Genomic DNA, 24,885 nt, shown 5'->3' with positions numbered 1-24,885 from the left:
GGGCTTCCTTGCAGAGGGGAGAGGAGGGTGCACCCCCGTTTGTTGATATAAAAGACTACTGCTGTGTGTGACGTTGATATGCCACTCGAGGTCCTCCAGCGACCACAAGCCCTGCGTCCTGAGGCATCCCAGGTGCGCTCCCCAACCTCGACCCGAGGCATCTGTCACCAGGGAGAGGGAGGGCTGCGGGGCAGCAAAAAGAATACCCATGCAGACTTCCTGCGGGTTGAGCCACCACTGCAGCGAGAGCAGCACCAAGCGGGGAACGAACACCACTGAGTCCAGGGGGTCCCTGACTGGGTGATAAACTGTCGCCAACCAGGACTGCAGCAGGCGAAGCCGGAGTCTGGTGTGGACCACCACATAGGTGCATGTCACCATGTGGCCCAACAGCCAGAGGCAAACTCACGCCGTGGTAACCGGGGCGCGGTGCAGTCTGAGGAAGAGCTTGGAAATTGCACGGAACCTGGACTCCAGCAGATACACTTTGGCGTGTGTGGAGTCCAGAACCGCTCCTATGAACTCTATTTGTTGCGTCGGAGACAGGATGGATTTGGCTTCGTTCAAGAGGAGGCCAAGATTGAGAAAGGTCCGCCTGATGAACAGCACCTGGGTCTCTACTTGCTTCTTGGAGTGGCCCTTTATGAGCCAGTTGTCCAGGTAGGGGAATACCTGGATGCCCCGCCTGCGCAGGAAGGCCGCCACAACAGCCATGCATTTCGTGAAGACCCTAGGAGCAGCTGACAGGCCAAACGGGAGCACCGTGAACTGCAGAAGGATGTCGGCCATGAAGAACATGAGGTACAGACGGTGTCGGGGAATTATGGCAATGTGGAAATAGGCGTCATTCAAGTCGAGGGCGGCATACCAATCTCCTGGATCCAGGGAGGGAATGATCGAGGACAGGGAGACCATGCGGAATTTGAGTTTTCTCACAGACCTGTTCAGCCGCCTCAAGTCCAGGATGGCTCTCAGGCCCCCTTTCGCCTTCGGTATAAGGAAATACCGGGAGTAGAAGCCTTTGCCCCTGAGCTCCCACAGGACTTCCTCCACCGCCCCTGCCTCCGTGAGGGACTTCACTTCTTGAACTAGAAGTTGCTCATGAGAAGGGTCCTTGAAGAGGGACAGGGAGGGGGGTTGGTAGGGTGGGAGGGAGGAGAACTGGATAGAATATCCCCTCTCTACCATGCGGAACACCCATTTTTCCGACGTAATTCGGGACCAGGCACGGTAGAAGTGGGACAGACGTGATCCAAAGGTAGGGGTGGAAGGATCCAGAGTCTCGATTGGTAGGTCGCCCTCGACCGTACCATCAAATAGGGGGTCTAGGCCCAGATGGTGGTCTCGATTGGCCAGACGTCTGGCCAGAGGGGTGACGCTGGTGATACCTCTTGCCATTTCTGTCCCGCCTGCGCCCCAGCTCCTGGTGAGCCTGTGGCTGGTATGGGAAAGGGGCTGCCTGCGGACTAAATTGTCCGCGCTGGGTTGCAGGGGTATGCAAGCCCAGCAAGTGAAGCATGGCCCTTGAGTCCTTTAGACTATGGAGACGGTTGTCCGTTTTCTCTGAAAATGGCATCTGCCCTTCGAAGGGAAGGTCTTGAATAGTCTGTTGGACCTCATAGGGCAGGCCCGAGACCTGGAGCCAGGCGCCCCGCCGCATGACCAGGCCTGTGGCCAGGGTGCGCGAGGCTGAGTCCGCCGCATCTAAGGCGGCCTGGAGGGAGGCTCAAGAGATCAGTTTGCCCTCCTCCACTCTGATCTCAAGTCCTGGGGAAGGAGCTCTGCATACTTCGACATGGCCGAACACATGTTGTGGCCATATCGGCTTACTATTGCCTGTTGATTGGCAATGCGGAGTTGGAGTCCTCCTGTGGAGTACACCTTCCTGCCAAAGAGCTCAAGTCTTTTTGCGTCTCCGCTCTTTGTTGTTGACCCCTGAAAACCTTGACGCTCCCACTGGTTAGCCGCATCTACTACTAGGGAGTCGGGGGGGGGGGGCAAGGGGTGGATGTACAGGTGTTCGTGCCCTTTAGCGGGGATGAAGTAGCGCCGCTCTGTCCTCTTGGCAGTAGGGGCCAGTGAGGCTGGTGTTTGCCATAAGGTGCAGGACATATCCACTATGGTCTTTATCAGCGGGAGGGCCACCTGGATGGCCCTGAGGGAGCCTGGATGTCCACTACAGGGTCCGTGTCCACCTCGATTTCCTCCGCTTGGATTGCTAGGCTCTGAGCAGCTCACTGAAGCAATTGTTGGAGGATTAGAGTGTCCTCTAGGGCCGGTGCCGCAGCCGTGCACGAGACCGCCTAGTCCGAGGAGGACGACGAGGAGATTACATGGAGCGGCCCTTCCTCCGGTGCATGCGGCCCCTTAGGGTCTTGCAGCATACGGTACTGAGGTTGCGGTGCGGGTTCCGAGTCTAAATGCAGCAACACGGCCGGTATCAGGGTCGCAGTGAACAGCTTGGTGTATCATGCGGTGCCGGCGGAGCCCGAACTGAAGCCGCTGTCAGTGCTGCTGCTCGGCTAGGGGGTGCTGAACTTGACAACGGCACGCCTCTGCTCGGCGATGGTGCCGGTGGGGGAAGCAGCTGCGCTGGGGCCACCGACATCGAGGACACCGAGGCCGACCGCGATCGAGGACCAAAGGCCTAGCCTACCGACTGATAGTAGGCCCAGGAAGTCCAAAACGGCCACTGCGGATAACGTTGGTGGCTCGCCCCCGACATCGATCTCCTGCCCCACGACCTGATGGAGCAATAGGAGTCTGCCTCTGAGTCTGAGGTCTCTGAGTATGAGGACCTGGGGGGAGCAGCTCCCGGTGCCGAAGGAGAGCGTTGCCGAGGCGATGGGGAGCCTCTCATCTGGTCCGGTGCCGCCTTCACAGCGCGGTGCGGGGAGGGAGGCGACAGCATGGCTGGCTTGCCTCTAGATTGTACTGCGGACAACAGTAGGCAACTCCCTACCATGTGGGGAGGCCGATGCCGGGAGACCCATCAGGTCCGAGGTCGCCTCGAACGCCTCCAGCGTCGACGGGGGGCATATGTCTCCGCTGAGGTCCGGGGAATTAGGCTGGTCTGGACTCGATCGCCCTCTCTGTGGTGCAGGAGTCAACGAAACCCCCGAGGGCTGTAGCCCAGCCTGTCCGCTTAGCCCTGCGAACAGAGTCGGCCTCGGATCCTGGTGGGGAGACCAACCCCTCACTGGCTTCTTTCTCTTGGTGGGCACCGGCGAAGGTGAGCGGTGCTGCACTGAGGCCAATTTCCTATGACTCGACTCCATCCGGTGCAGGGTTTTGGACGACGTGGGCTGGGCCCTAAGTCCTGATGCCGGGGCACTGTGCACCGAGGATGACGTGCTGGGCCCCGCCTCAGCCATTTCTGGGTCCGAGGGTGGTCGCAGTGCCGCCTCCATCAGGAGGACTCTAAGTCTTTGAGCCCTGTCCTTAAGAGTTCACGGGTGGAAGCCTCTACAGATAAGAGCACCGGTCCTTTCAGTGGCTCTCTCCGAGGCACTTCAAACATGCAGAGTGCGGGTCACTCTTGGGCATCAATTTTCCGCAGTCCTTGCAGAGTTTGAACCCGGGGGACCCGGGCATGCCCCAGGGGGTGACGAAGACTCTTGGGGGCGGGACCCCCCAACTACGAAAACTATATACAAAGATCTATCTAACTAACTATAATATAACTGAACACACGGACTAAACAGTAAGGATAGGACACTGCCAAATTGCTACTCAAGAGAAGTTCCAGCTAGCCGTCACCAGTGGTAAGAAGGAACTGAGGGGGTGGAGGGTTGGTGGGCCCCTTTATAGGGCGCCATGGTGGTGCCACTCCAGGGGGTGCCCGAGCCAACCCTACGGATGCTGCTATGGGAAAATCTTCCGGCTGGTGTGCACACCTACTTGGAATGGACGTGAACAACCACTCGAAGAAGAACTTTCCATTTTTCCAGAAAAGGGACTCCCCATGGCTAGGACTCAAATGCATCCCTAAAACAAAGTCCCAACCTCTTTAAACAAATTGCTGTGTCAGTTCTACTCTGAGTGTGCTCAGACAATTGCATTTACTATATTTTTATACTAGACTGAGGCAGGGACCTAACTTGTTTGCACAGCACCTAACACGATGGTATCCAAATCCTTACTGAGCACCCAATGTGGTGCCACAATACAAATAATAAATGGTGGTAACACACCTACATTAATGGGTTCTGTCACAAAAGGATCTTGGGTCCTACATTACATTTCCGTTACATTCTTGATAACCAAAGGAGATTAAGTTTTAGCTCTGTGTCAAAACAAGAGGGAGACCTTAGGAGTCTGGTCCTTTTTCCTCTGGAAATTTGGGATTTCACTGTGATAAGGCTTTGCTACAAACTTCTACATTATTCACATGTTCAGTTGAAGCGATCCATTTTGTGAGGACTGGGTAGTTTCCAAATGTAACAGGCAAGACTTTCAAAAATGCCTAAGTGACTTACAAGCACAAGTCCCAGTGACGAAGGGAGAGTTTTCTGTAATATTTTTATAACGTTGAAGGGTGCCTCAGTTTCCTCCATGCTTTGCTTTGCTACACAGTGGGTGAAAAGGAGGTTAAATCTGCTCTTGGGACAGAACAGGAGACATGGCTGTTGTGTCATGTCACTGTATGCAGTGGAATGAACATGTCATTAAGGAACTGGCTGGAGCCTGCTGAAACTAACCCATTTCAGTACAGAATCTGGATAAAGACAATGGGAAACCCCCACCGACAAGACATTGACATTTAGCAACCAACATCCCAGAGAAAGGTGGTTTTCTCCCACCTCTTGGCAGGAAAGCAGAGCAGGGCCTAAGCTTGAGAAAAATGGACCAAGAGGTGTCAGAATGCGGGGTTAAGAGCTGGCTTTTGGTGGGACTTCGCAGCTCTCACCCTGAGCTGACAAAGAACCAGAGCCAGAAATGGAGTCCACAGCAGCTTGGCAGACTTTTTGCACTGGCTTGGCCAGGATAGACTATAGACTTAACTTTGCTTCTCTTAGCTGAACTGAGGACCTTCAGATTCTCTATGCCAGGTGACTAATAAATCCTACTCTGTTTTGAAGAGGCAGCCTGATGTCACTGCAAATACTCACTGAGAGCCCTGAAGAGGCACAGCACAAGCCTCTCACAGGAGTCTGCCTCACTGCAAGGAGCCATGGAGAGACCGGGATCAAAGATGCCTGAAGGCCCAGTCTTGAAGGCCATGGATGTGCCCCTGTGGAACTGCATGAACCCTTGGAGTTCGGCACACTAAAAAGGTCACTTCCAAGGGACTGGTTACAGGCTGTGGCATAGACCAGACCCCATGGATCCGTCAATGAGACACTTATGCTCCTAAGTCACTTACATGTTTTAGAAAAATCTCACCCATCATGAGCTGTAACTACATGGAGCCATCATGCAAAAACACACAGGCATAAAAGTGTTTGCAAATTGTTTAAAATGTTGACTCTAGTGTGGACAGAATTTGACAGAGTAAGGAAGAAATTGGGACTTGCCAGGAGGAAGGGAAAGGGAGAAACTAAATAGTAAAAAAGACTTCTTGTGGCTGGCTGCCACCTGCCTCAAAGTAAAGGTGGTGGAATATACCATAGAAAGATTTTTCTTGTACAAAGCCACTTACACAAACATTCATTGGCACTCTCTGCTGTTGCTCTTCTCCATGGCCTGTCATTGTAGAAGGGAAGGCACTTCTCGCAGTCTTCCCCAAAAGTGTTGTGTTTGCAGTTACACGACAGCTTCCCAAAGTCATTCTTCACACATTCGCTTGCATGGCCATTGCACTTGCACCTGCAGAACAGGAGAAATGAATGTACTGACTTCAGACATAATATGTCTTAAGCTTCCCAGGTCCAGGTCACACACACAGCAGGCTGATATCCTAGAGACTGAAGACTCTCAGAGATCTGGCCACTTTCCTTAAATATGGAAGAACTTTTGTGGGAAACTTGACCTAAGTTTTGTGGCAAGAACCACTCTGGTTTCTATGACAGATCTGAAATTCTGTGGCATATAAAAAATGGAGGCTTTTAAGTCAATTAAATATGAAAATGACCACCACCACAAGTATTATATCATGTGGGTTCTTTTTTAATACTAATATTAAATCTATTTAGTTTCAATTTTGTCTACCTACAGTTTATAATCAGCAATGGCAATGCAGACAAAGTCTAAGATCTAGGAGGGAGTGTTGTGTGGATTTATAAGTTCCCATGCTATAGCTATTTACATTTGACAAGCGAAACAGCTCTTTCATGCACTTAGATACAGTTTTGGTTAGAAGTAATTACAGGCTTCATAAAACACATTTTACTGTGCTTCTGCTTTAGCATATCTCAGTGGGTCTAGTATAATTAATGTCCTTAAAGCAGTCTAATGATTAAAGCACTATGCCAGTATTAAGTATGGCTTTTTATTAGGAATGATTTACTCACCTGCCACCCACAGCAAAATCAGAAATTGCATAATAATAGGACTTCAGAACTTTTGGATCATTGAATACTTCATCTCCAAAGGTGTTCAGACGATTGAGGGTCACTCTGATGTCAGTAGCTGTCACCCATTCCTAACGGAGATAAAACCCCCACCAAAATGAGAATAAAACCACCAATGCAAAGCTCATATGCCCTATAGCGTTCCCGTCATTAGCACTAGCTTTCACATAAAAATAGGGTTGGTGCCAGCAGTCACTCATGAAGCCCACCCAATATTTTCTCTCCTTATCTCCTGACAGCCTGCCCTAAAACTTTTGCCATTCCCTCTAGGTTCAACTGTTTTTCCTTGTAAACCACATTCAAATACATTTTCCAGGCTCCTTTACTAACTTTATGTGCTTTCTCTCTCCAGTCCTCTCATGCCTTTACTGCTATGTGCTAAGAAGCAGTAGAAAATATCTTCAGCAAAGAAAAAACAAGATGCAAGTAAGTATGTGTACTTGCAAAACTGCACAAATCTAATGAACAGCACTTCCCTTGCAAAACAGCCCAGCAAGAATGGAAAACAAATCTAACATATACTAAAGATGCAGCCAAACACCTCCGGACAAAAAGGCACAGCTACACATCTGGGTGGGAGAGGCAGAGGGAGAAAAACAGCACTTTTTTGAAGTATACTCAGAATATACATACAGATGAGGCAAATATCTAGTTTCTAATATCAATCTATTTTTCTCCATTAACTCTGAAATGCTGGACTGCTCACTGTATCCATTTGCTAAGCCTACCAGTATATCAGAGATACGGATTTAGTTTCTAATAGGTTTCCATAGTGCACAGATAACAAAGGGCTTGCATGCCTTATCCAATTCCTACCCGCATACCTGTAACACAGCACTGTTGTCAAAATTGTAGGCACTGGGCCGCCCCTCCAGTGTTGAAAAAGCCACGTTGCCACCTGTGAGTGGAGAGATGTCACTGAATTCATCTGTGCAGAGTGCCTGCTGTTCATCCTCCCCAGTCCGGATAAAGCCTCGGTTTAATTTCTGATACGTGTTCTCACAAGAGCCACTGTAGTACTGATAAGGCACCCACGGCCCATCTTCCCTGGTACGTTTGTAGATGGCAAAGCTTTCAGGCCGGCTGGTGTGAAACTTCAGACGCACATATGTGATGTCAAAGGCCTTTCCTGTAAACAAAACAAATCAAACACCCCCGATATGAGACTCAAATGGTTCATTAGAGCAGAGAGTTTTGTACTGTTTTGTTCCTTTAAATAAGGCGGTACCAACCTGCCAGCTTAATTCACAACAAGTAACACATTATAAAATGTATGACAAAGCCCTGGTGAAAACCTGACCTCAAACTGGCAGAACACACAAAAAGGCAAGTTCAAGTGTGACCAAAGCAGATCTATGATGGACATCAGTTCCATCTGTTTGACAACTTTGGCTGCACTTTTGAACATTTATGCAATTTCTACATTATACTGTACTAAACTTCAGACCACTGTACCTTAAAACTCATGTGACCTCTACACATGCATCAACTGTTAGTTACCCAAGCCGGACAACATTCCCATTTGTTTCCATGGGGTTTGAAGAAAAGACGGTTACTCACCTTTGTAATTGTTGTTCTTCAAGATGTGTTGCTCATATCCATTCCAGTTAGGTGTGTGCGCGCCACGTGCACGTTCGGAGATTTTTACCCTAGCAACACTCGGTGGGCCAGCAGGGCACCCCCTGGAGTGGCGCTGCCATGGCGCCGGATATATACCCATGCTGGCCCCTCCGCTCCTCAGTTCCTTCTTGCCGGCTACTCCGACAGTGGGGAAGGAGGGCGGGTGTGGAATGGATATGAGCAACACATCTCGAAGAATAACAGTTACAAAAGGTGAGTAACCGTCTTTTCTTCTTCGAGTGCTTGCTCATATCCATTCGTTAGGTGATTCCCAAGCCTTACCTAGGCGGTGGAGTTGGAGCGAGACGTTGCAGAATGTAAGATTGCTGAGCCAAAGGCGGCATCGTCTCTAGACTGCTCAACCAGTGCATAGTGGGATGCAAACGTACGGATGGAAGACCAGGTAGCTGCGTGACATATTTCCTGGATGGGAACGTGGGCCAGGAAAGCGGCAGACGAGGCTTGAGCCCGAGTAGAGTGGGCGGTGAGATGGCCAGTCGGAACGCGGGCCAAGTCGTAGCATGTCCGGATACAGGACGTCACCCAGGATGAGAGCCTCTGGGAAGAGATAGGCATGCCTTTCATGCGCTCCACGACCTCTACAAATAGCTGAGGTGAGCGTCTGAAAGGTTTTGTCCTCTGAATGTAAAAGGCGAGGGCCTGGTGGACATTCAGGGTACGTAGTTGTTGTTCCCGGCACGATGCGTGCGGCTTCGGGAAGAAGACAGGTAGAAAAATGTCTTGATTAATGTGGAAGGCAGAGACCACCTTGGGAAGGAAAGCCGGGTGCGGCCGCAGCTGTACCTTGTCCTTGTGGAAGATCGTATACGGGAGGTGGGGGTAGGGGTGTCTACCATCAAAGCAAGAAGCTCCGATACTCGTCTGGCCAAGGCGATAGCGACAAGGAAGGCCGTCTTCCAGGACAGGTACAGCAGCGAGCATGTGGCTAACGGCTCAAAGGGAGGGCCCGTGAGCCTAGCTAATACAAGGCTGAGATCCCAGGTAGGGGAAGGGCGCTTAACCGGAGGGTAGAGTCACTCCAAGCCCTTAAGGAACCTGGAAACTATAGGGTGAGAGAAGATCGAACTGCCGGATTCCCCAGAATGGAAGGTAGAAATTGCGGCCAGATGCACCTTTATCGAAGAGAGCGCCAGGCCCTGCTCCTTGGGGTCCCATAAGTAGTCCAAGATAATGGGGAGATACGCCTGCGGGAGTAAGGTTACGCTGGGCGCGCCAATGGGAGAAGCACTTCCACTTGGCGAGATATGTCGCCCGCTTGGAAGGCTTTCTGCTTCCCAGGAGGACCTGTTGCACCGGGGTGGAACAGCACAATTCAGATTGGTTTAGCCAGACAGCAGCCATGCTGTCAGGTGGAGAGACTGTAGGTCCAAGTGGTGAAGTCTGCCGAAGTCCTGTGTTATCAGGTCCGGGTAGAGTGGCAGAGGTATTGGGTCCGCTAGAGATAGGTCGAGCAGCATGGTATACCAGTGCTGCCTCGGCCACGCCTGAGCGATCAGGATTAGCCTGTCCCTGTCCCTGCAGAGCTTGAGCAGGACTCTGTGGACTAGGAGAAAGGGCGGAAAGGCATAAAGTAGACTACCTTCCAAGGGAATTAGGAACGCGTCCGAGAGGGAGCCTGGGGAGAGACCCTGCACGGAGCAGAACGCCTGGCATTTCCTGTTCTCTCGGGAGGCAAAGAGGTCTATCTGGGGAAAACCCCGCTTCCGGAATACTGAAAGGAGGATGTCTGGATGGATGGACCACTCGTGGGACAGGAAGGACCTGCTCAGGTGATCCGCGAGAGAGTTCCGGACTCCCGGGAGAAAGGAGGCTACCAGGTCTATCGAGTGGGCTATGCAGAAGTCCCACAGTCGCATCGCCTCTTGACAAAGGGGGGAAGATCACGTCCCTCCCTGCTTGTTAATGTAGTACATGGCCGTTGTGTTGTCTGTGAAAACTGCAACACAACGGCCCTGTAGGTGATGCTGGAAGGTCTGGCATGCCAGTCTGACCGCTCTAAGTTCGCGGACATTGATATGAAGCGCCAGCTCCTGAAAGGACCAAAGACCCTGGGTGCGAAGGTGCCCTAAGTGAGCACGCCAGCCGAGAGAGGAAGCGTCTGTTGTCAGAGACACCGAGGGCTGTGGCGGATGGAACGGACGACCGGCACACACCAGGGAGGGCGTCAGCCACCAGTCGAGGGAGCCCAGAACGCTTGGTGGAACCGTGATTATCATGTCTATGGCATCCCTGCGTGGATGATAGACTGAGGCAAGCCAAGTCTGGAGAGGACGCATGCGCAGTCTCATGTGCTTCGTAACGAAGATGCATGCAGCCACGTGACCGAGGAGGCCGAGGCAGGTTCGGACAGAAGTTGTTGGGAAGCTTTTTAGTTGCTGTATAAGCGAGACTATAGTCTGAAACCGCTGTGGGGGGAAGCTGGCCATTGCAAGATTGGAGTTCAGCATGGCCCCTATGAATTCTATCCTCTGCGTAGGTAGCAGAATGGATTTGTCCAGATTGATAACCAGGCCTAGACGGGTGAATAGGCCCTTGATGACGTTTACATGAGCGGTGACCTGAGTCTCAGAGGTCCCTCGAATAAGCCAGTCGTCGAGGTATGGGAAGACGTGTATTCGACGACGGTGGAGGGAGGCGGCGACTACCGCCATACACTTCGTGAATACCCAAGGGGCCGAGGAGAGGCCAAGGGAAGGACCACAAATTGGTAATGTTGACGATTCACCACAAGGCGTAGGTACCTTCTGTGCGGAGGGTAAATAGCGATGTGGAAATATGCGTCCCTCATGTCGAGAGCAGCGTACCAATCTCCGGGATCCAGGGAAGGGATGATGGTTCCCAGGGACACCATGCGGAACTTGAACTTTCTCATGAATTTGTTCAGTCCTCGCAGGTCCAGGATAGCCCGGAGGCGAACCGAAAAGAATCCTGGGAGGTCATTGGTACAGTGCTCTCGGGCGCACCCTCAAAAGTTTGGCTTCGGTCCCGCTGGTGGCTTGGTGGGACTGGAATTGTTACCCCCGAGGTCCAGACTGTCATCTGCGAGAGGTACAACCTTGCCTTCTGGTGAAGTCTTGCCTTGGTCGCGGCGGTGGTAGGGGCGCTGAGGTTGCAACCAGAAAGATTGTCTTTGAGTCTGCGGCGTATGCATTCCCAGCGAACACATAATTACGCGATTGTCCTTCAGGACTCTGCAGCGAGGGTCCGTCTTCTGGGAGAAGAGGCCCTGGCCATCAAAGGGTAGGTCCTGTATAGTGCACTGGAGCTCAGGTGGCAGGCCTGACACTTGCAGCCATGATATACGCCGCATGGCAATCCCAGAGGCGACAGTTCTAGCTGCCGAATCGGCGGCATCCAGCGAGGCCTGGAGGGAGGTCCGTGCAACTTTTTTCCCCTTCCTTCGGGAGAGCTGTGAATTCTTGGTGGGAGTCCTGCGGGACGAGCTCTACAAACTTCCCCACTGCCTCCCAGGTGTTATAGCTGTACCTACTCAGGAGGGCTTGTTGGTTCGCCACCCTGAGTTGGAGGCCTCCCGCGGAACAGATCTTTCTCCCCAACAAATCCATTCGCCTGGCCTCCCTTGATTTAGGAGCAGGGGCTTGCTGGCCATGGCGCTCCCGTTCATAGACAGATTGAAAAACCAATGAACAAGGAGGGGGGTGTATATACAGGTACTCGTACCCTTTGGAGGGCACCATGTATTTACGTTCAACCCGTCTGGCTGTGGGCGGTATGGATACCGGGGATTGCCAGATGGTATCCGCTCTAGCCTGTATCGAGCGGATGAAGGGGAGGGCCACCCTGGTTGGAGCCTCCATCGACAGTATACTGACAACCGGGTCGTCCACCTCAGGAACTTCCTCTACAGGCAAGTTGATATTGAGGGCGACGTGGTGCAGAAGGTCCTGGTGTGACCTGAGGTCGATTGGGGGCGGTTCAGATGTAGATGTCCCCACCACCGCTTCATCTGGGGAGGAAGAGGATGAGAACCCGGGAACCAGCGGGTCTTGGATCGACTCCTGGTCTTGGGGGATGTCCTGAGGCGGCGGATCTTGTGGGTCTGGCACGTGTGTTGGAGATTCCTCCGTAACCGGTGGGGGAGGTCTGCTCACTGTGGTCTCTGGTGCCCGATGCTCAGAAGGGCCGGAGTGCGATGGTATATGCAGATCACCTTGGGTTTGGTGGTAGGCCCAAGGTGTCCAAAAGGGCCGTTGATGAGGTCCCTGGTGGTTATCCGAATCCCCATATGATGCAGTGTCTGCATGGGAAGAGATCGAGGATGACGAGACGGCCACGGGGAGCGGAGACCGTTTGATGTAGGTCTCTGCGTCCACTCGAACCGTCCCTACACAGTGCCGGGGAATGGTACCGAGAGTCGTGATGGTGCCGGGAGAGGGACTGGGACTTGCGACCAGCGCGGTGCCAGGGGGTCGACTGGTGCCTGGAATCGCCGTGCCGAGATCGGCTGTGAGAAGTCCAGTGCCGCAAGTGGTGCCGAGATCTGGAGCGGTGCTGGTAGTATCTGGACGGCGACCGGGACCTCGAGCGGTGCCACGAGTACGACTAGTACCTCGATGGGGAACGGTACCGAGACTGCGAGCGGTCGTGGGATAGGGAATGCCTGTGGGACCTGGATCGGGACAGGCGACGTTCTGTGGTACCAGGCGAAGAAGGTCTCATGAGGGCCAACTTGCCTATGGACTGAGGAACCCGCACTGGCGGCGCTAGGGGTTGAGGCAGCTCAGGCTCCGTCAAGGCAATCAAGTCCCGTGCCGTGGAGAATGTCTCCGGAGTGGAGGGCACAACAAGCTCAACCAGGGCGCGTGCCGGGGAGCTGGTGAGCACCGGACTTGATGGCTCCTGCGAGGCCAGAATCAACGGTGCGAAGGACGTCGGTGCCGTGGCAGTTGACGGTGCTGGGCGGTCCGACCTGGCTAAGTGCTCAGACTGCGGTGTAGATATAGCAGACGCAGGAGGCTTGTGCTTCTTGCTCCGTGGTGAGAGCAAACGGTGCTGGGTAGAAGCTTGGGCCGGTGACAGCTGATGTCTAGGAGTCTTCGCTGTTGGAGTGTGCTCCGGTGCTGAAGAGGCACTTGTTCTCGGTGTCGTTGACGGTTAGTTGACTGGGGAGTCAACGCTGCCTTCATCAGCAGTTGTTTTAGGCGAATGTCCCGCTCTTTTTTAGTCCGGGGCTTGAATGCCTTACAGATGCGGCACTTATCTGTCAGATGGGATTTACCCAGGCACTTAAGACAGGAGTCGTGAGCGTCTCCTGTGGGCATCGGCCTATGACAGGCCGAGCACAGTTTGAAGCCTGGTGAACCGGGCATGGGCCCCGGTACCGGGGGAGGGAAAAGGGGCTAGCCCCCAATCCCTCTTAGCTATCTACAATAACTACTACAGAACTAATAACTAAACACTAACTATACTGAAAGAAATCAAATTATATACACAAATACAATAGAAACGAGCAAATCGCTAGGGAGGTGGAGATCAGCTAAGCTGCGCTCCACTGTTCCAATGACCGACACGGGCGGTAAAAAGGAACTGAGGAGCGGAGGGGCCGGCAGGGGAATATATCCGGCACCATGGCGGCGCCACTCCAGGGGGAGCCCTGCCGGCCCACCGAGTGTTGCTAGGGTAAAAATCTCCAACGAACGTACACGCGGCGTGCGCACACCTAACTGGAATGGATATGAGCAAGCACTTGAAGAACTGCAACAAAATCTGTTAAAAAAATCTAATTTCTCAAGATTAACTATATTTTAATTTTGTAGATCATAGGAACAAGAATGTTTTCTTGTTATAAATCCCAAACTCATCACTGCCAAATCCTACTGAGTCCAAAGAGAGCAAATGGTTCACAAAACCTATCTCTGTGAAATCTATCGACTTTTAGAACTCAGGAGCTTTGGGGAAAGGGGATATTTATTTTTACTTAGAAAAGAGGATGTTAATACTTTCAACATTGTTCCCAGAAGTATGCTCCTGTATAGCACAGTCCACATAAAACAGACAGTTACAAAGCAGAGCATTAGTGCTTCATTCCTTCAAAAGCTTCAAACCTTGCAAGGAATAAGAGGAATTTTTTAAAAATACCTTCATCTGTTCCCTAAGATGGTGATGACGCAGTGTGGAAAGATAACACAGCAACTCACCCCTACAGAAAAGTCTCACTTATAAAGAGATGAGTGTTCATCCGAGTATTAATGAGACGTTGCTGCAGAAGTGCTTTATCTATAGATTTTTCCAAAAGCTATGCTGTCCCAGCCCAGTATGGAACTCTCTGTATGGTGAGCCACATCATAGTGAGGCATCAGAGTCTACTGACATAATTGTATATAGTACAGGTAAGTAGGAGACCAGACTTACTGACTCCTCTGCAACTGAACTAGTTAAGAGTAAAAATATGCCCCCCCTGGTGGACACCCTGCGGGCAAAGGGCTACGAGGTCTACACCGATGCCCTGATTGTCGGGGCACTGGGTGCCTGGGACCCCTGTAATGAACAAGTACTTAGGGCCTGTGGGGTGGGCCGTCACTATGCACGACTCATGAGACGTTTGATGGTCTCGGACACTATCCGGTGGTCTAGGGACATTTACACAGAGCACATCACCGGCCACCGCCAATACCAAGAGTGAGTCAGCATGGCTCTGTGCACCCATGTGGGGGTTGAGGCCTATAAACACCCCCCTACTAAACCATATCCCCTAAGCCCTAAACCCACCGAACTAGATTGCACCAGGTGAGGGTCATCCTGTCCCCATTACCCAGCCTATTTACTTATATCCATGACTGCGTGTAACTCACTGTATGAGCAATGTACCCTCACTGCTTCCTTACTGCTTCCTGATCCCACCCACCGTACACCCCACATTGGGGACCTTACGGACTATATATGTTATATGCTAACCAATCCCCAAACACCAGCTTCCCACTATACTCTGTATGTTGCCCCCAATGACCAACAACTGACGCTTTGAACTCTTTGTATCATCTTTATTTAAATATTCTGGGGGTACTTTCACATCAGTACGGGTAAGTGTCCCTACAGCACAACAGGATGCCAGTGTCCTGCAGATCAGTTGCCCTAGAATACGTGCAGAACTAGGATGCAGATTCAAAAACCTATAGATTCACTGTACAGTGTCTGCCTGCGTGTCATGTGAACAGCCTAGGCCTATTGTATGTAAGATATAGGAGCTCTGTCACTGCATGTTAATAAGTCATGCATATTTAAGAATTACATCCTAGTTAAATCACTCCTCACTCTTTTAGTATTTGATCTAATATTATTTCCTGTGAATATGCAGTCAAACGCACCGCTGGGAATAAAACTGTATTAACCTAATACTGAAGTGTACACTAGTTACAGGGGAGAACAATCTGGCACATATCAAAGACCTCCCCACTTGCTATGCAGTTAGAAAATCAGGAGTAACCAGGATCCTTATTGCTATCATGACAGCCTTTACTTTAGAATTTGGATCATAGGGCTTGTGTTCATTCAGCTTATCCTCTGGGAAGGACAGAACAAGAGGGAAGTTCCTGGCCAATAAGCTTCGAGTCTCTGAAAAGACTTTTTCAAATCAAGAATAATTTAGGGAGTTACAAATGAAAGATGCTTCCTCCCCCCCATGACAGTGAACGTAAAATGACCTTCCCAACCCATACTTATCTCCCAACAGGGTTGTGGCAATCAGCAAATAATCCTCCCTAATGGATTCATTCCAGTGACTGGAATATCCACCCCCATAGAGCACACATGAACCACTCAGGGGATTTACACCCCCAAGAAAATATTTAACTTCTCAGTGTTCTGCTACATTCTTTGCTTTGGTCTATGACATTCTGGCCCTGTATCAAAGATGAAGTGCAGATGTTTTGCTGAATGGAATACTCAAAATGGAGAAATACTGCCTGCATTAAGAGCTACAGGGTGTGGAGGTGGCAGAACTGAAGAATAAGAATCCAGCCTTCGTTCACCCGGGGCCAAGTCAAGGAATTCTGCTGAAACCTCCTACATGAAGAAACATTTTTAAAAGCTTCACATCTCCGGGGGTAGGGGTGAGAAATCCTTTCTGCACTGGAAATGCAGTCAGGTGCTGGGCTGTTCAGAAACATAAGTACTTCCGTTAACGCAGCTCTAAAGGAATTTCAGCCAAGCCTTGCAAGGCAACTTCCAGCACTCTGTAGTGTAGCTTTAGAGGACAATAGTTATTGTATGCATTTTCCACCTATTGAGATAGTGTACATTGGCTGCCTTTCCACAGCCTGGATTACAAGTAGGGGAAAAATGGAATATATCAATAGTCTGTCCACCGCTGAAAGAATATTTTCTCTACTACTCAGTCACTAGAGAATTGGCTGCAATATGGATTTACTTGCCCTGCCAACATCAATGGGAACATCAACATTGAACCTGCACACAAAAGAGAACGGGTAGTAGCGGAGTAATAGAAGGTTGTTCTTCAGTGCTCTAAACAGTTAAAGCAATAGTGGGGAAGGGATCTTTAAAATGCTTCAATCACCTTCCTCACAGGCCTAGTGGCTATGAGAAAAGTTCCCAGGATGAGGTGTACAGCTGCACAACAGCTGTATCGTTCCACCTCAGTGGACAGACTGTGTGCGCACAATCTCACTAATCAACAAATCCTGGAGCTAAATATACGCAGGGTTTGGGTTAACTGCCGACAGACAGCTACCATATAGAAAATTAAGCTACACACATACTAAGCATATCAGGGGCTTAGATAGGCAATATTGATTTATTTTGGTCCACAAACACTCTTGACGCTCAGTCTATGCCCTGCACATATAAACAACCTTTTGCCATCGACTCCATCTCTATTATCTCTTGAAAAATATTGTTCAGCAAAGCAGCATTTGTGGCAATCACTGGTCACTTCTTTTGAATGGAAACTCTGGAATGGTTTTAACTGACATCCAAAGCCTTATCTCCATACACAGTTGCATTGATTTAACTTTAGAGATTTTAAAATCAGTTTTAGTTAAATAAGGCCTAGCGTACAATTAAAAAATTAGAGTCAACTACAACCGTAGTGCAGACATAAAATGTAGTGGCCACACAGGGCACTGTACCAGTGGCTTATTTCTGTTTAAACTAAACATTTTTGTTTAGCTTAAAGCTATTGAGTTCAACTGAATGAAAACAAACCTGGCTGAAATGGAAATGAGTTTGTCCTCCCCGCCTTTTTCATCAATTTAACTGAAGTGTTTTGTTTTTTATATCCTACCACAAATTAAGCCAGTGCAACTTTCTCACACAGATAAACCGTAACTCTTTAGGATGCTAGTGACTCCAGAAATGTTTTTTGCTTCTGAAAGTCTGAGTGAGTGTAAGGAGGCGCCCTGGCTCCCCGCCGCACCTGAAGGGGACGAGCCAGAGCAGGCGCCTCAGTGGGCGGAGTCAGCACGGCCTGTCCCCGCCCCCCGGAAGTCAAGGGGCGGGACAGGAAGTATAAAAGCCCGGCCCCAGCACTCAGTTGGCCGCCGGAGAGGACAGATGCTGGTGCCCGGGCTCCTGCCTGGCCGGACCTACCACGCGCCCACTACCCAGAGGAGCACTGGCCTGACCTGCCTCGTGCCCATTACCGGAGGAGCGCTGCCCGGGACCTGCCTCGTGCCCATACCGGAGGAGTGCTACCCGGACCTGCCTCGCGCCCACTACCCAGAGGAACGCTGGCCGGACCTGCCCCGCGCCCACTACACAGAGGAGCGCTGCCCGGACCTGCCTCACGCCCACTACCCAGAGGAACGTCGGCCTGACCTGCCGTGTGCCCGATACCCCGAGGAGTGGCCTGAGCTTCCCCACGACCGGTACTCGGAGGAACCTATGGTCTGGGACCCATCAGACGACGCCGGCAAGAACCAGGTACCCAGAGAGGGGGAGGTTGGAAGTAGCCTGGGGATAGCCGACCCTGGTTTGGCTCCGGAAGAGCCTGAACCCATGTCAGCGTGTTGCGGCCTGGATCCCCACTGACCGCAGTGGGTCTTGACCGCTGCTAGGGCCCCGGGCTGGAACGCAGTGGAGTGGGAGGGCCTGCGTTCCCCCTGCCACCCGTAACCAGGTGGCAGACTCCCCCTCTTCCGCCTATTGCCACTTGCTCTGCCCTGACCCAAAGGACCAGAGCTAATTAGACTTGTGTTTGGTGCCCTGCTCGAACCCAGGGCTGGGCCCCGTTGACTTTGCCACTGCTCTGCCCTGACCCAAAGGGCCAGGGCGAATTAGACTTGTGTTTGGTGCCCCGCCCGAGCCAAGGGCCCGGACTGATACTGTGTTTGCTCAGCCCCTGCTAGGGGCCTGAGCCAGAACTATTACTGCCCGGCCTGTCCAAGGGCCAGGGCTTATTGACTTTGAGAGCCCCGACCCCGGCTAGAGGGCCAGGGCTCTACCCTGTTTACAGACCCTGTACCCCGCTCAACACCTGCCGAGGGCTAAGCCTACACAGATTGCGGCGCGCAAGGAGGCGCCCTGGCTCCCCGCCGCGCCTGAGGGGGACGAGCCCCGACACAACCGGCTTACAGTGAGACTGGGCATTTCATAAATGCAGTTCTCATCTCTCACGTAACCCAGCGGGTCACTGCTGCTGATGGAAGAAAGGCAGATATAACAACTACCCAGAGTATTTGGAGACTCCCATTTCTAAGGCTACATCCAGACTATCCGCCGTATCGGCGGGTTAAAATCGATTGCTCGGGGATCGATATATCGCGTTTCATCTAGACGCGATATATCGATCCCCGAGCGCACTTATATCGCTTCCGGAACTCCATCAACCCCAACGGAGTTGCTGAATCGACAAGGAGAGCCGAGAACATCGATCCCGCACGGTGAGGATGGGTGAGTAATCCGATCTTAGATATTCGACTTCAGCTACGTTATTCACGTAGCTGAAGTTGCGTATCTAAGATCGATTTCCCCCCGTAGTGTGGACCAGCCCTAAGGCAAAATGCCTAAATTAAGGCTTTTTATCAGCATCAATACGACAAGAGTATACACAGCAGTAGTTACCTCTGGGCAACAGAACCAGTAGGGAAGCTCAAAATATTTGGTCATCTGTTGTGTCTCATATCAATATGCTGCCTTTTAAAGCAAGCGCTAAAGTAGTGAATTTTGAAGAAAAAGTAATTCAGCATCAGTAGAACTTTTCATGTATGTTTACATTTTAAGGAAAGGCAAATTATAGTCTTAAACATTGATCATCTAAGTAATCTTGCATACTCTAAAATATGAACATACTAATCTACTAGTTTACTGAATTGCACCAATGAAACATCATAAAAGGACAAGCCCTTAAAAAAAGGGGAGACACTGGATAGTTTAGTCTGACTGTAAATAAACAAAACACAACCATGATACAGGATAAAAAAAGGAACAAGACTTGTGTGTTAGAAGGAAAGCTAAGAAATAAATGATGCCATACTGCTTTCTGTGTATAATCTTACAGGGATACAAGCTTTGTTTAAACCCAAAGTGAACCCCTCCAGTATTCAATTATACAAAATGGTATTATTTAATTGTGGTAGCAACTGGAGGACCCAGTCAGGGACTGGAACTCCATCATGCTAGATTCTGCATACATGAAACAAAAACAACAATTCTTACCTCCATGGAGTTTACAATCTAAATAAACCATGACCCAGTGCATTAGGCAACGATTGAAAGGCAAATTAATACTTGATTTCTAATTCCTCCTCTGCTACTGATACATTGGTGGCCTTTGGTGAGTCACAAACTGTCTTTTTTACACTTGATGTCACAATTTAAACTGTGCTCATACAGGCTAGAATCATAAGGTGTTGATAATCAGATCCTGATTAAAATATATCTGATTTATTCCCTCCTCAATGCTAAATTCCAGAAAGAGACAGAGGCAGGTTGGGTGTCTATCACACCTACTTTCTATTAACTTGAACGGATGTTCTATACAAAACTGCTGCCAAGACCTGTGCAATCTAGCAATAGTGAAATAATTAACAATATTATAACTGCACAGTGTAACTTATTAACCTCTAACACAGAGCCTATTTGGAAACCTGCTGATACACAACCTAAAGGAACATCACAATGCCTGGATGTGGAATTGGGGAAAGATATGGTATTGGGTGGAGAGAAGAAGAGAGTTGCTTAAGCATGCAAGTAGTCTGTTTCTCTCAGGTTTTTCACTTCTGCTGACAGTGTCTCAAATTCAACCCATCAATTCCAAAAACAAACAGTGCTCGTTACAAAAAAGTGCTTCAAAGTGAATAATTTCAGCAGTCATTTGAGATTTTTTCCTTTGGATTGTTTCTTGACAAGAACAAGGAGGACTCCTTGTAGTTTTTGTGGATACAGACTAACACGGCTACCCCGCTGTTTCTTGACAATCACTTTTACAAGATTCCAACAGCTGAGGCTATGAATCTGGCCAGTAGGTCAAAGACGCCCGAAAACCTTCAATGGACCAAAAAGGTAACAAAGTCAAGATGCATTCCTATTAGGGCTGTCGATTAATCACAGTTAACTCATGCAATTAACTCAAAAAAATTATTCGTGATCATTGCACTATTAAACAATAGAATACCAATGGAAATTTATGAAATATTTTTGGATGTTTTTCTACATTTTCAAATATATTGATTTCTATTACAACACAGAACACTAAGTGTATAGGGCTCACTTTATATTATGTTTACTACAAATATTTGCACTGTAAAACTGATAAAATAGTATTTTTCAATTCACCTCAAAAGTACTGTAATCTCTTTATAGTTAAAAGTATCACTCACAAATGTAGATTTTTTTGTTACATAAATGAATTCAAAAACAAAACAATGTAAAACTTTAGTGTCTACAAGTCTACTCAGTCCTACTTCTTGTTCAGCCAATTACTAAGACAAACAAGTTTGTTTGCATTTACGGGAGATACTGCTGACTGCTTCTTATTTACAATGTCATCTGAAAGTGAGAACACGTGAAAGTGAGAACAGGCGTTCATACGGCACTTTTATAGCCGACATTGCAAGGTATTTACGTGTCAGATATGCTAAGCATTTATATGCCCCTTCATGCTTCGGTCACCATTCCAGAGGTCATGCTTCCATGCTGATGATGCTCGCTAAAAAAGAATGTGTTCATTAAATTTGTGACTGAATTCCTTGGGGGAGAACTGTATGTCTCCTGTTCTGTTTTATCCACATTCTGCCATATATTTCATTTATAGCAGTTTCAGTTGATGACCCAGCACTATGTTCATTTTAAGAACACTTCACAGCAGATTTGACAAAATGCAAAGAAGGTACGAATGTGAGATTTCTAAGGTTAGATATAGCACTCGACCCAAGGTTTAAGAATCTGAAAAGTGCCTTCCAAAATCTGAGAGTGATGAGGTGTGGAGAATGCTTTCAGATGTCTTAAAACAGCAACACTCCAATTTGGAAACTACAGAACCTGAACCACAAAAAAAAGAAAATCAACTTTCTGCTGGTAGCATCTGACTCAGATGATGAAAACGAACATGCGTCGGTCTGCTCTGCTTTGGATTGTTATCGAGCAGAACCCATCATCAGCATGGATGCATGTCCTCTGGAATGGTGGATGAAGCATGAAGGGACATACGAATCTTTAGTGCATCTGGCACGTAAATAATTTGCGATGCTGGCTACAACAGTGCCATGTGAATGCTTGTTCTCACTTTCAGGTGACACTGTAAATAAGATGTGGGCAGCATTATCTCCTGCAAATTGTAACCAACCTTGTTTGTCTGAGCAATTGGCTGAAGTAGGACTCAGTGGACTTGCAGGTTCTAAAGTTTTACATTGCATTCAAAAATAAAACTTATTTTTTGTACGTAATTCTACGTTGTAAGTTCAACTTTCGATATAAAGAGATTGCACGACAGTACTTGTATTAGGTGAATTGAAATACCTATTTCTTTTGTGTTTTTTACAGTGCAAATATTTGTAATAAAATAAATATAAAGTGAGTACTGTACACTTTGTATTCTGTGTTACTCATAGACTCATAGGTCAGAAAGGACCAATATGATCATCTAGTCTGACCTCCTGCACAAGGCAGGCCACAGAACCCTACCCATCCACTTTTATAACAACCCCTAACCCAGGACGAGTTATTGAAATCCTCAAAATTGATTTGAAGACCTCAAGCTGCAGAGAATCCACCAGCAAGCGACCCATGCCCACACTGCAGGGGAAGGCGAAAAACCTCCAGGGCCCCTGCCAATCCCACCCTGGAGGAAAATTCCTTCCTGACCCCAAATATGGTGATCAGCTAAACCCTGAGCATGTGGGCAAGACTCACCAGCCAGCACCCAAGAAGGAATTCTCTGCAGTAACTCGGTTCCCATCCCATCCAACATCTCCCCGCAGACCACTGAGCAGACTTATCTGGTGATAATCCAGATCAGTTGCCCAAATTAAACTATCCTATCATAACATCCCCTCCATATACTTATCAAGCTTAGTCTTAAAGCCAGATAAGTCTTTTGCCCCCACTACTTCCCTCGGAAGGCTGTTCCAGAACTTCACTCCCTAATGGTTAGAAACCTTCGTCTAATTTCAAGTCTAAACTTCCTAATATCAGTTTGTACCATTCGTCCTCGTGCCTACATTAGTACTAAACTTAAATAATTCCTCTCCCTCCCTAACGTTACCCCCCTGATATATTTATATAGAGCAAGCATATCCCCCCGCAGCCTTCTTTTGGCCAGGCTAAACAAGCCAAGCTCTTTGAGTCTCCTTTCATAAGGCAGGTTTCCATTCCTCGGATCATCCTAGTAGCCCGTCTCTGGACCTGTTCCAGTTTGAATTCATCCTTCTTGAACATGGGACACCAGAACTGCACACAATATTCCAGATGGGTCTCACCAGCGCCTTATATAACGGTACTAACACCTCCTTATCCTTGCTGGAAATACCTCACCTGTGTTGTAACTGAAGTCAATATATTTGAAAATATAGAACACATCCAAAAATATTTAAATAATGGTATTCTATTATTGTTTAACATCACAATAATTTTTATTTGCGCAATTAACCATGATTAATTTTTTAAATCGCTTGACAGCCCTAATTCCTATGCTTTCCAAGCTGAGGCCGCAAACTTGAAAATAAACCTTACCTCATTCATCTGCAGGAAGAGCCTAAAGGGACCAACATGTGGAACTCTTACTACCACCAAAATTAGCGAGGCAAGGAAACCTAGAGCAGTTATTCCAGGAGTGAAGTGAAATAAAACAAGCAAAAACACAACAAAATGAAACCTATCCAATGAAACTAAACTTAGGCCAAAACGTTGAGAATGCCACACAGCTATGACTTGGATACATTTACGACGTCACAGGGACAAGGGAAGTCAAGTTTTCTTGCACTATTACATTCTCCTTACACTGAGTAAAAGCTGTATTCAGCCTTCATCAAAAAGATTATTTCTGCGGGAGCACAGAAGAAGAGGAGGAGATATTTGAAAAGAAAACTGAGAATGAAGGAGAGTGGAATTTTGTCTTGAGCTGAAAATCGTCAAGAACAAAATGCTCTAGTGAGCTTAGCTCACAGCTCATGTTCCCCAAAAGAAGCTTTCAGGATCCACAGCAGAAGCATGCAGGGATTTCCCAGAGTAAAACAAATCTGCCATGTGGAACAGTCTCGTTTCTGCAGTGCATCAATAAGTTTTCTTTTTCTCCCTCTCTTACTACAAGCAGATTTCCTTCTCCCTTCCCTCATGCAGTTTTCTAATGACTGCAACTATACAATGTAAAGAACTAGTTATGAAGTACGCAAATAACTGCCCCGTTACGCAACAGTAGATGCTAAGATGCTTTGTATGGTTATCCACTGGGCTCCAGAGGCAGCATCTTATCTTCCCAGTTCCACCCATTATTCAAAGGGAATGTACAAAAATATCCACTATTGCGGCACACTGAAGAGACCAGGTGACAAGAAACCCTTTATTCCACAAGAACACGTAACATGCTTGTCTTCACCAGAGCAATTAGGTCATGTTATAACACACCCTGAGCAGTCAACGTTGATTAACATGTTGTTAAACAGAACTCTGGAGTCAGTGTACACCAAGGGGTTACGTATCAGAGGGGTAGCCAGGTTAGTCTGGATCTGTGAAAAGCGACAGAGTCCTGTCTGTGGCACTTTATAGACTAACAGATGTATTGGAGCATAAGCTTTCATGGGTTAATACCCACTTCATTGGAGCATAAGCTTCAAAGTGAGTATTCACCCACAAAAGCTTATGCTCCAATACATCTGTTGGTCTATAAGGTGCCATGAGACTCTTTGCCGCTTTTTACCGAGGGGTTGTGTTTAACAATGCGTAAACCGGTCCTGGGGGAACCCTGCTGGAACTACAGAGTTTACTGAAGACCAGATGATGTGATGTTAAGACAGGGGTGAACAAACCATGGCCCCTGGGACCGGCCTGCCCGGCTCCTGAGCTCCTGGCCCGAGAGACTCACCCTGGCTCCTCCCTGCTGTTGCTCCTCTCCCACAGCCTCAGCTTGCTCGCTCTACCACTGGTGCAATGCTCTGGGAGGCAGGGCTGTGAGCTCCTGGGGCAGCGCAGCTGCAGAGTCCGGCCTGACCCAGCTCTCTGTGCTGTGTGGTGGTGGCAGCGGCGGCAGCATGGCCCAGCTCCAGCCGGGTGGCACAGCTGTAGTGCCACCAGCCACCGGTGCTCCAGGCAACGCAGTAAGGGG

The 24,885-nt window shown here is 49.0% G+C and overlaps 1 protein-coding gene across 1 annotated transcript in view; it reads right to left on the bottom strand.

Moving 5' to 3' along the window:
• The window catches only part of LAMC1 (laminin subunit gamma 1), a 140,950-nt gene that overhangs the window by 32,980 nt on the left and 83,085 nt on the right, over positions 1-24,885 (bottom strand). The window contains exons 2-4 of the mRNA XM_030572319.1: positions 7,337-7,641; positions 6,453-6,583; positions 5,642-5,808 (exon numbers count right to left, since the gene is read on the bottom strand). Coding sequence (XP_030428179.1) covers positions 5,642-5,808; positions 6,453-6,583; positions 7,337-7,641 — 603 coding nt within the window. The remainder of the gene's footprint in view (positions 1-5,641; positions 5,809-6,452; positions 6,584-7,336; positions 7,642-24,885) is intronic.

The sequence above is a fragment of the Gopherus evgoodei genome, chromosome 8, assembly GCF_007399415.2.
Source record: "Gopherus evgoodei ecotype Sinaloan lineage chromosome 8, rGopEvg1_v1.p, whole genome shotgun sequence".
Classification (NCBI taxonomy): domain Eukaryota; kingdom Metazoa; phylum Chordata; order Testudines; family Testudinidae; genus Gopherus; species Gopherus evgoodei.
This window is presented reverse-complemented; position numbering and strand designations above follow the sequence as displayed.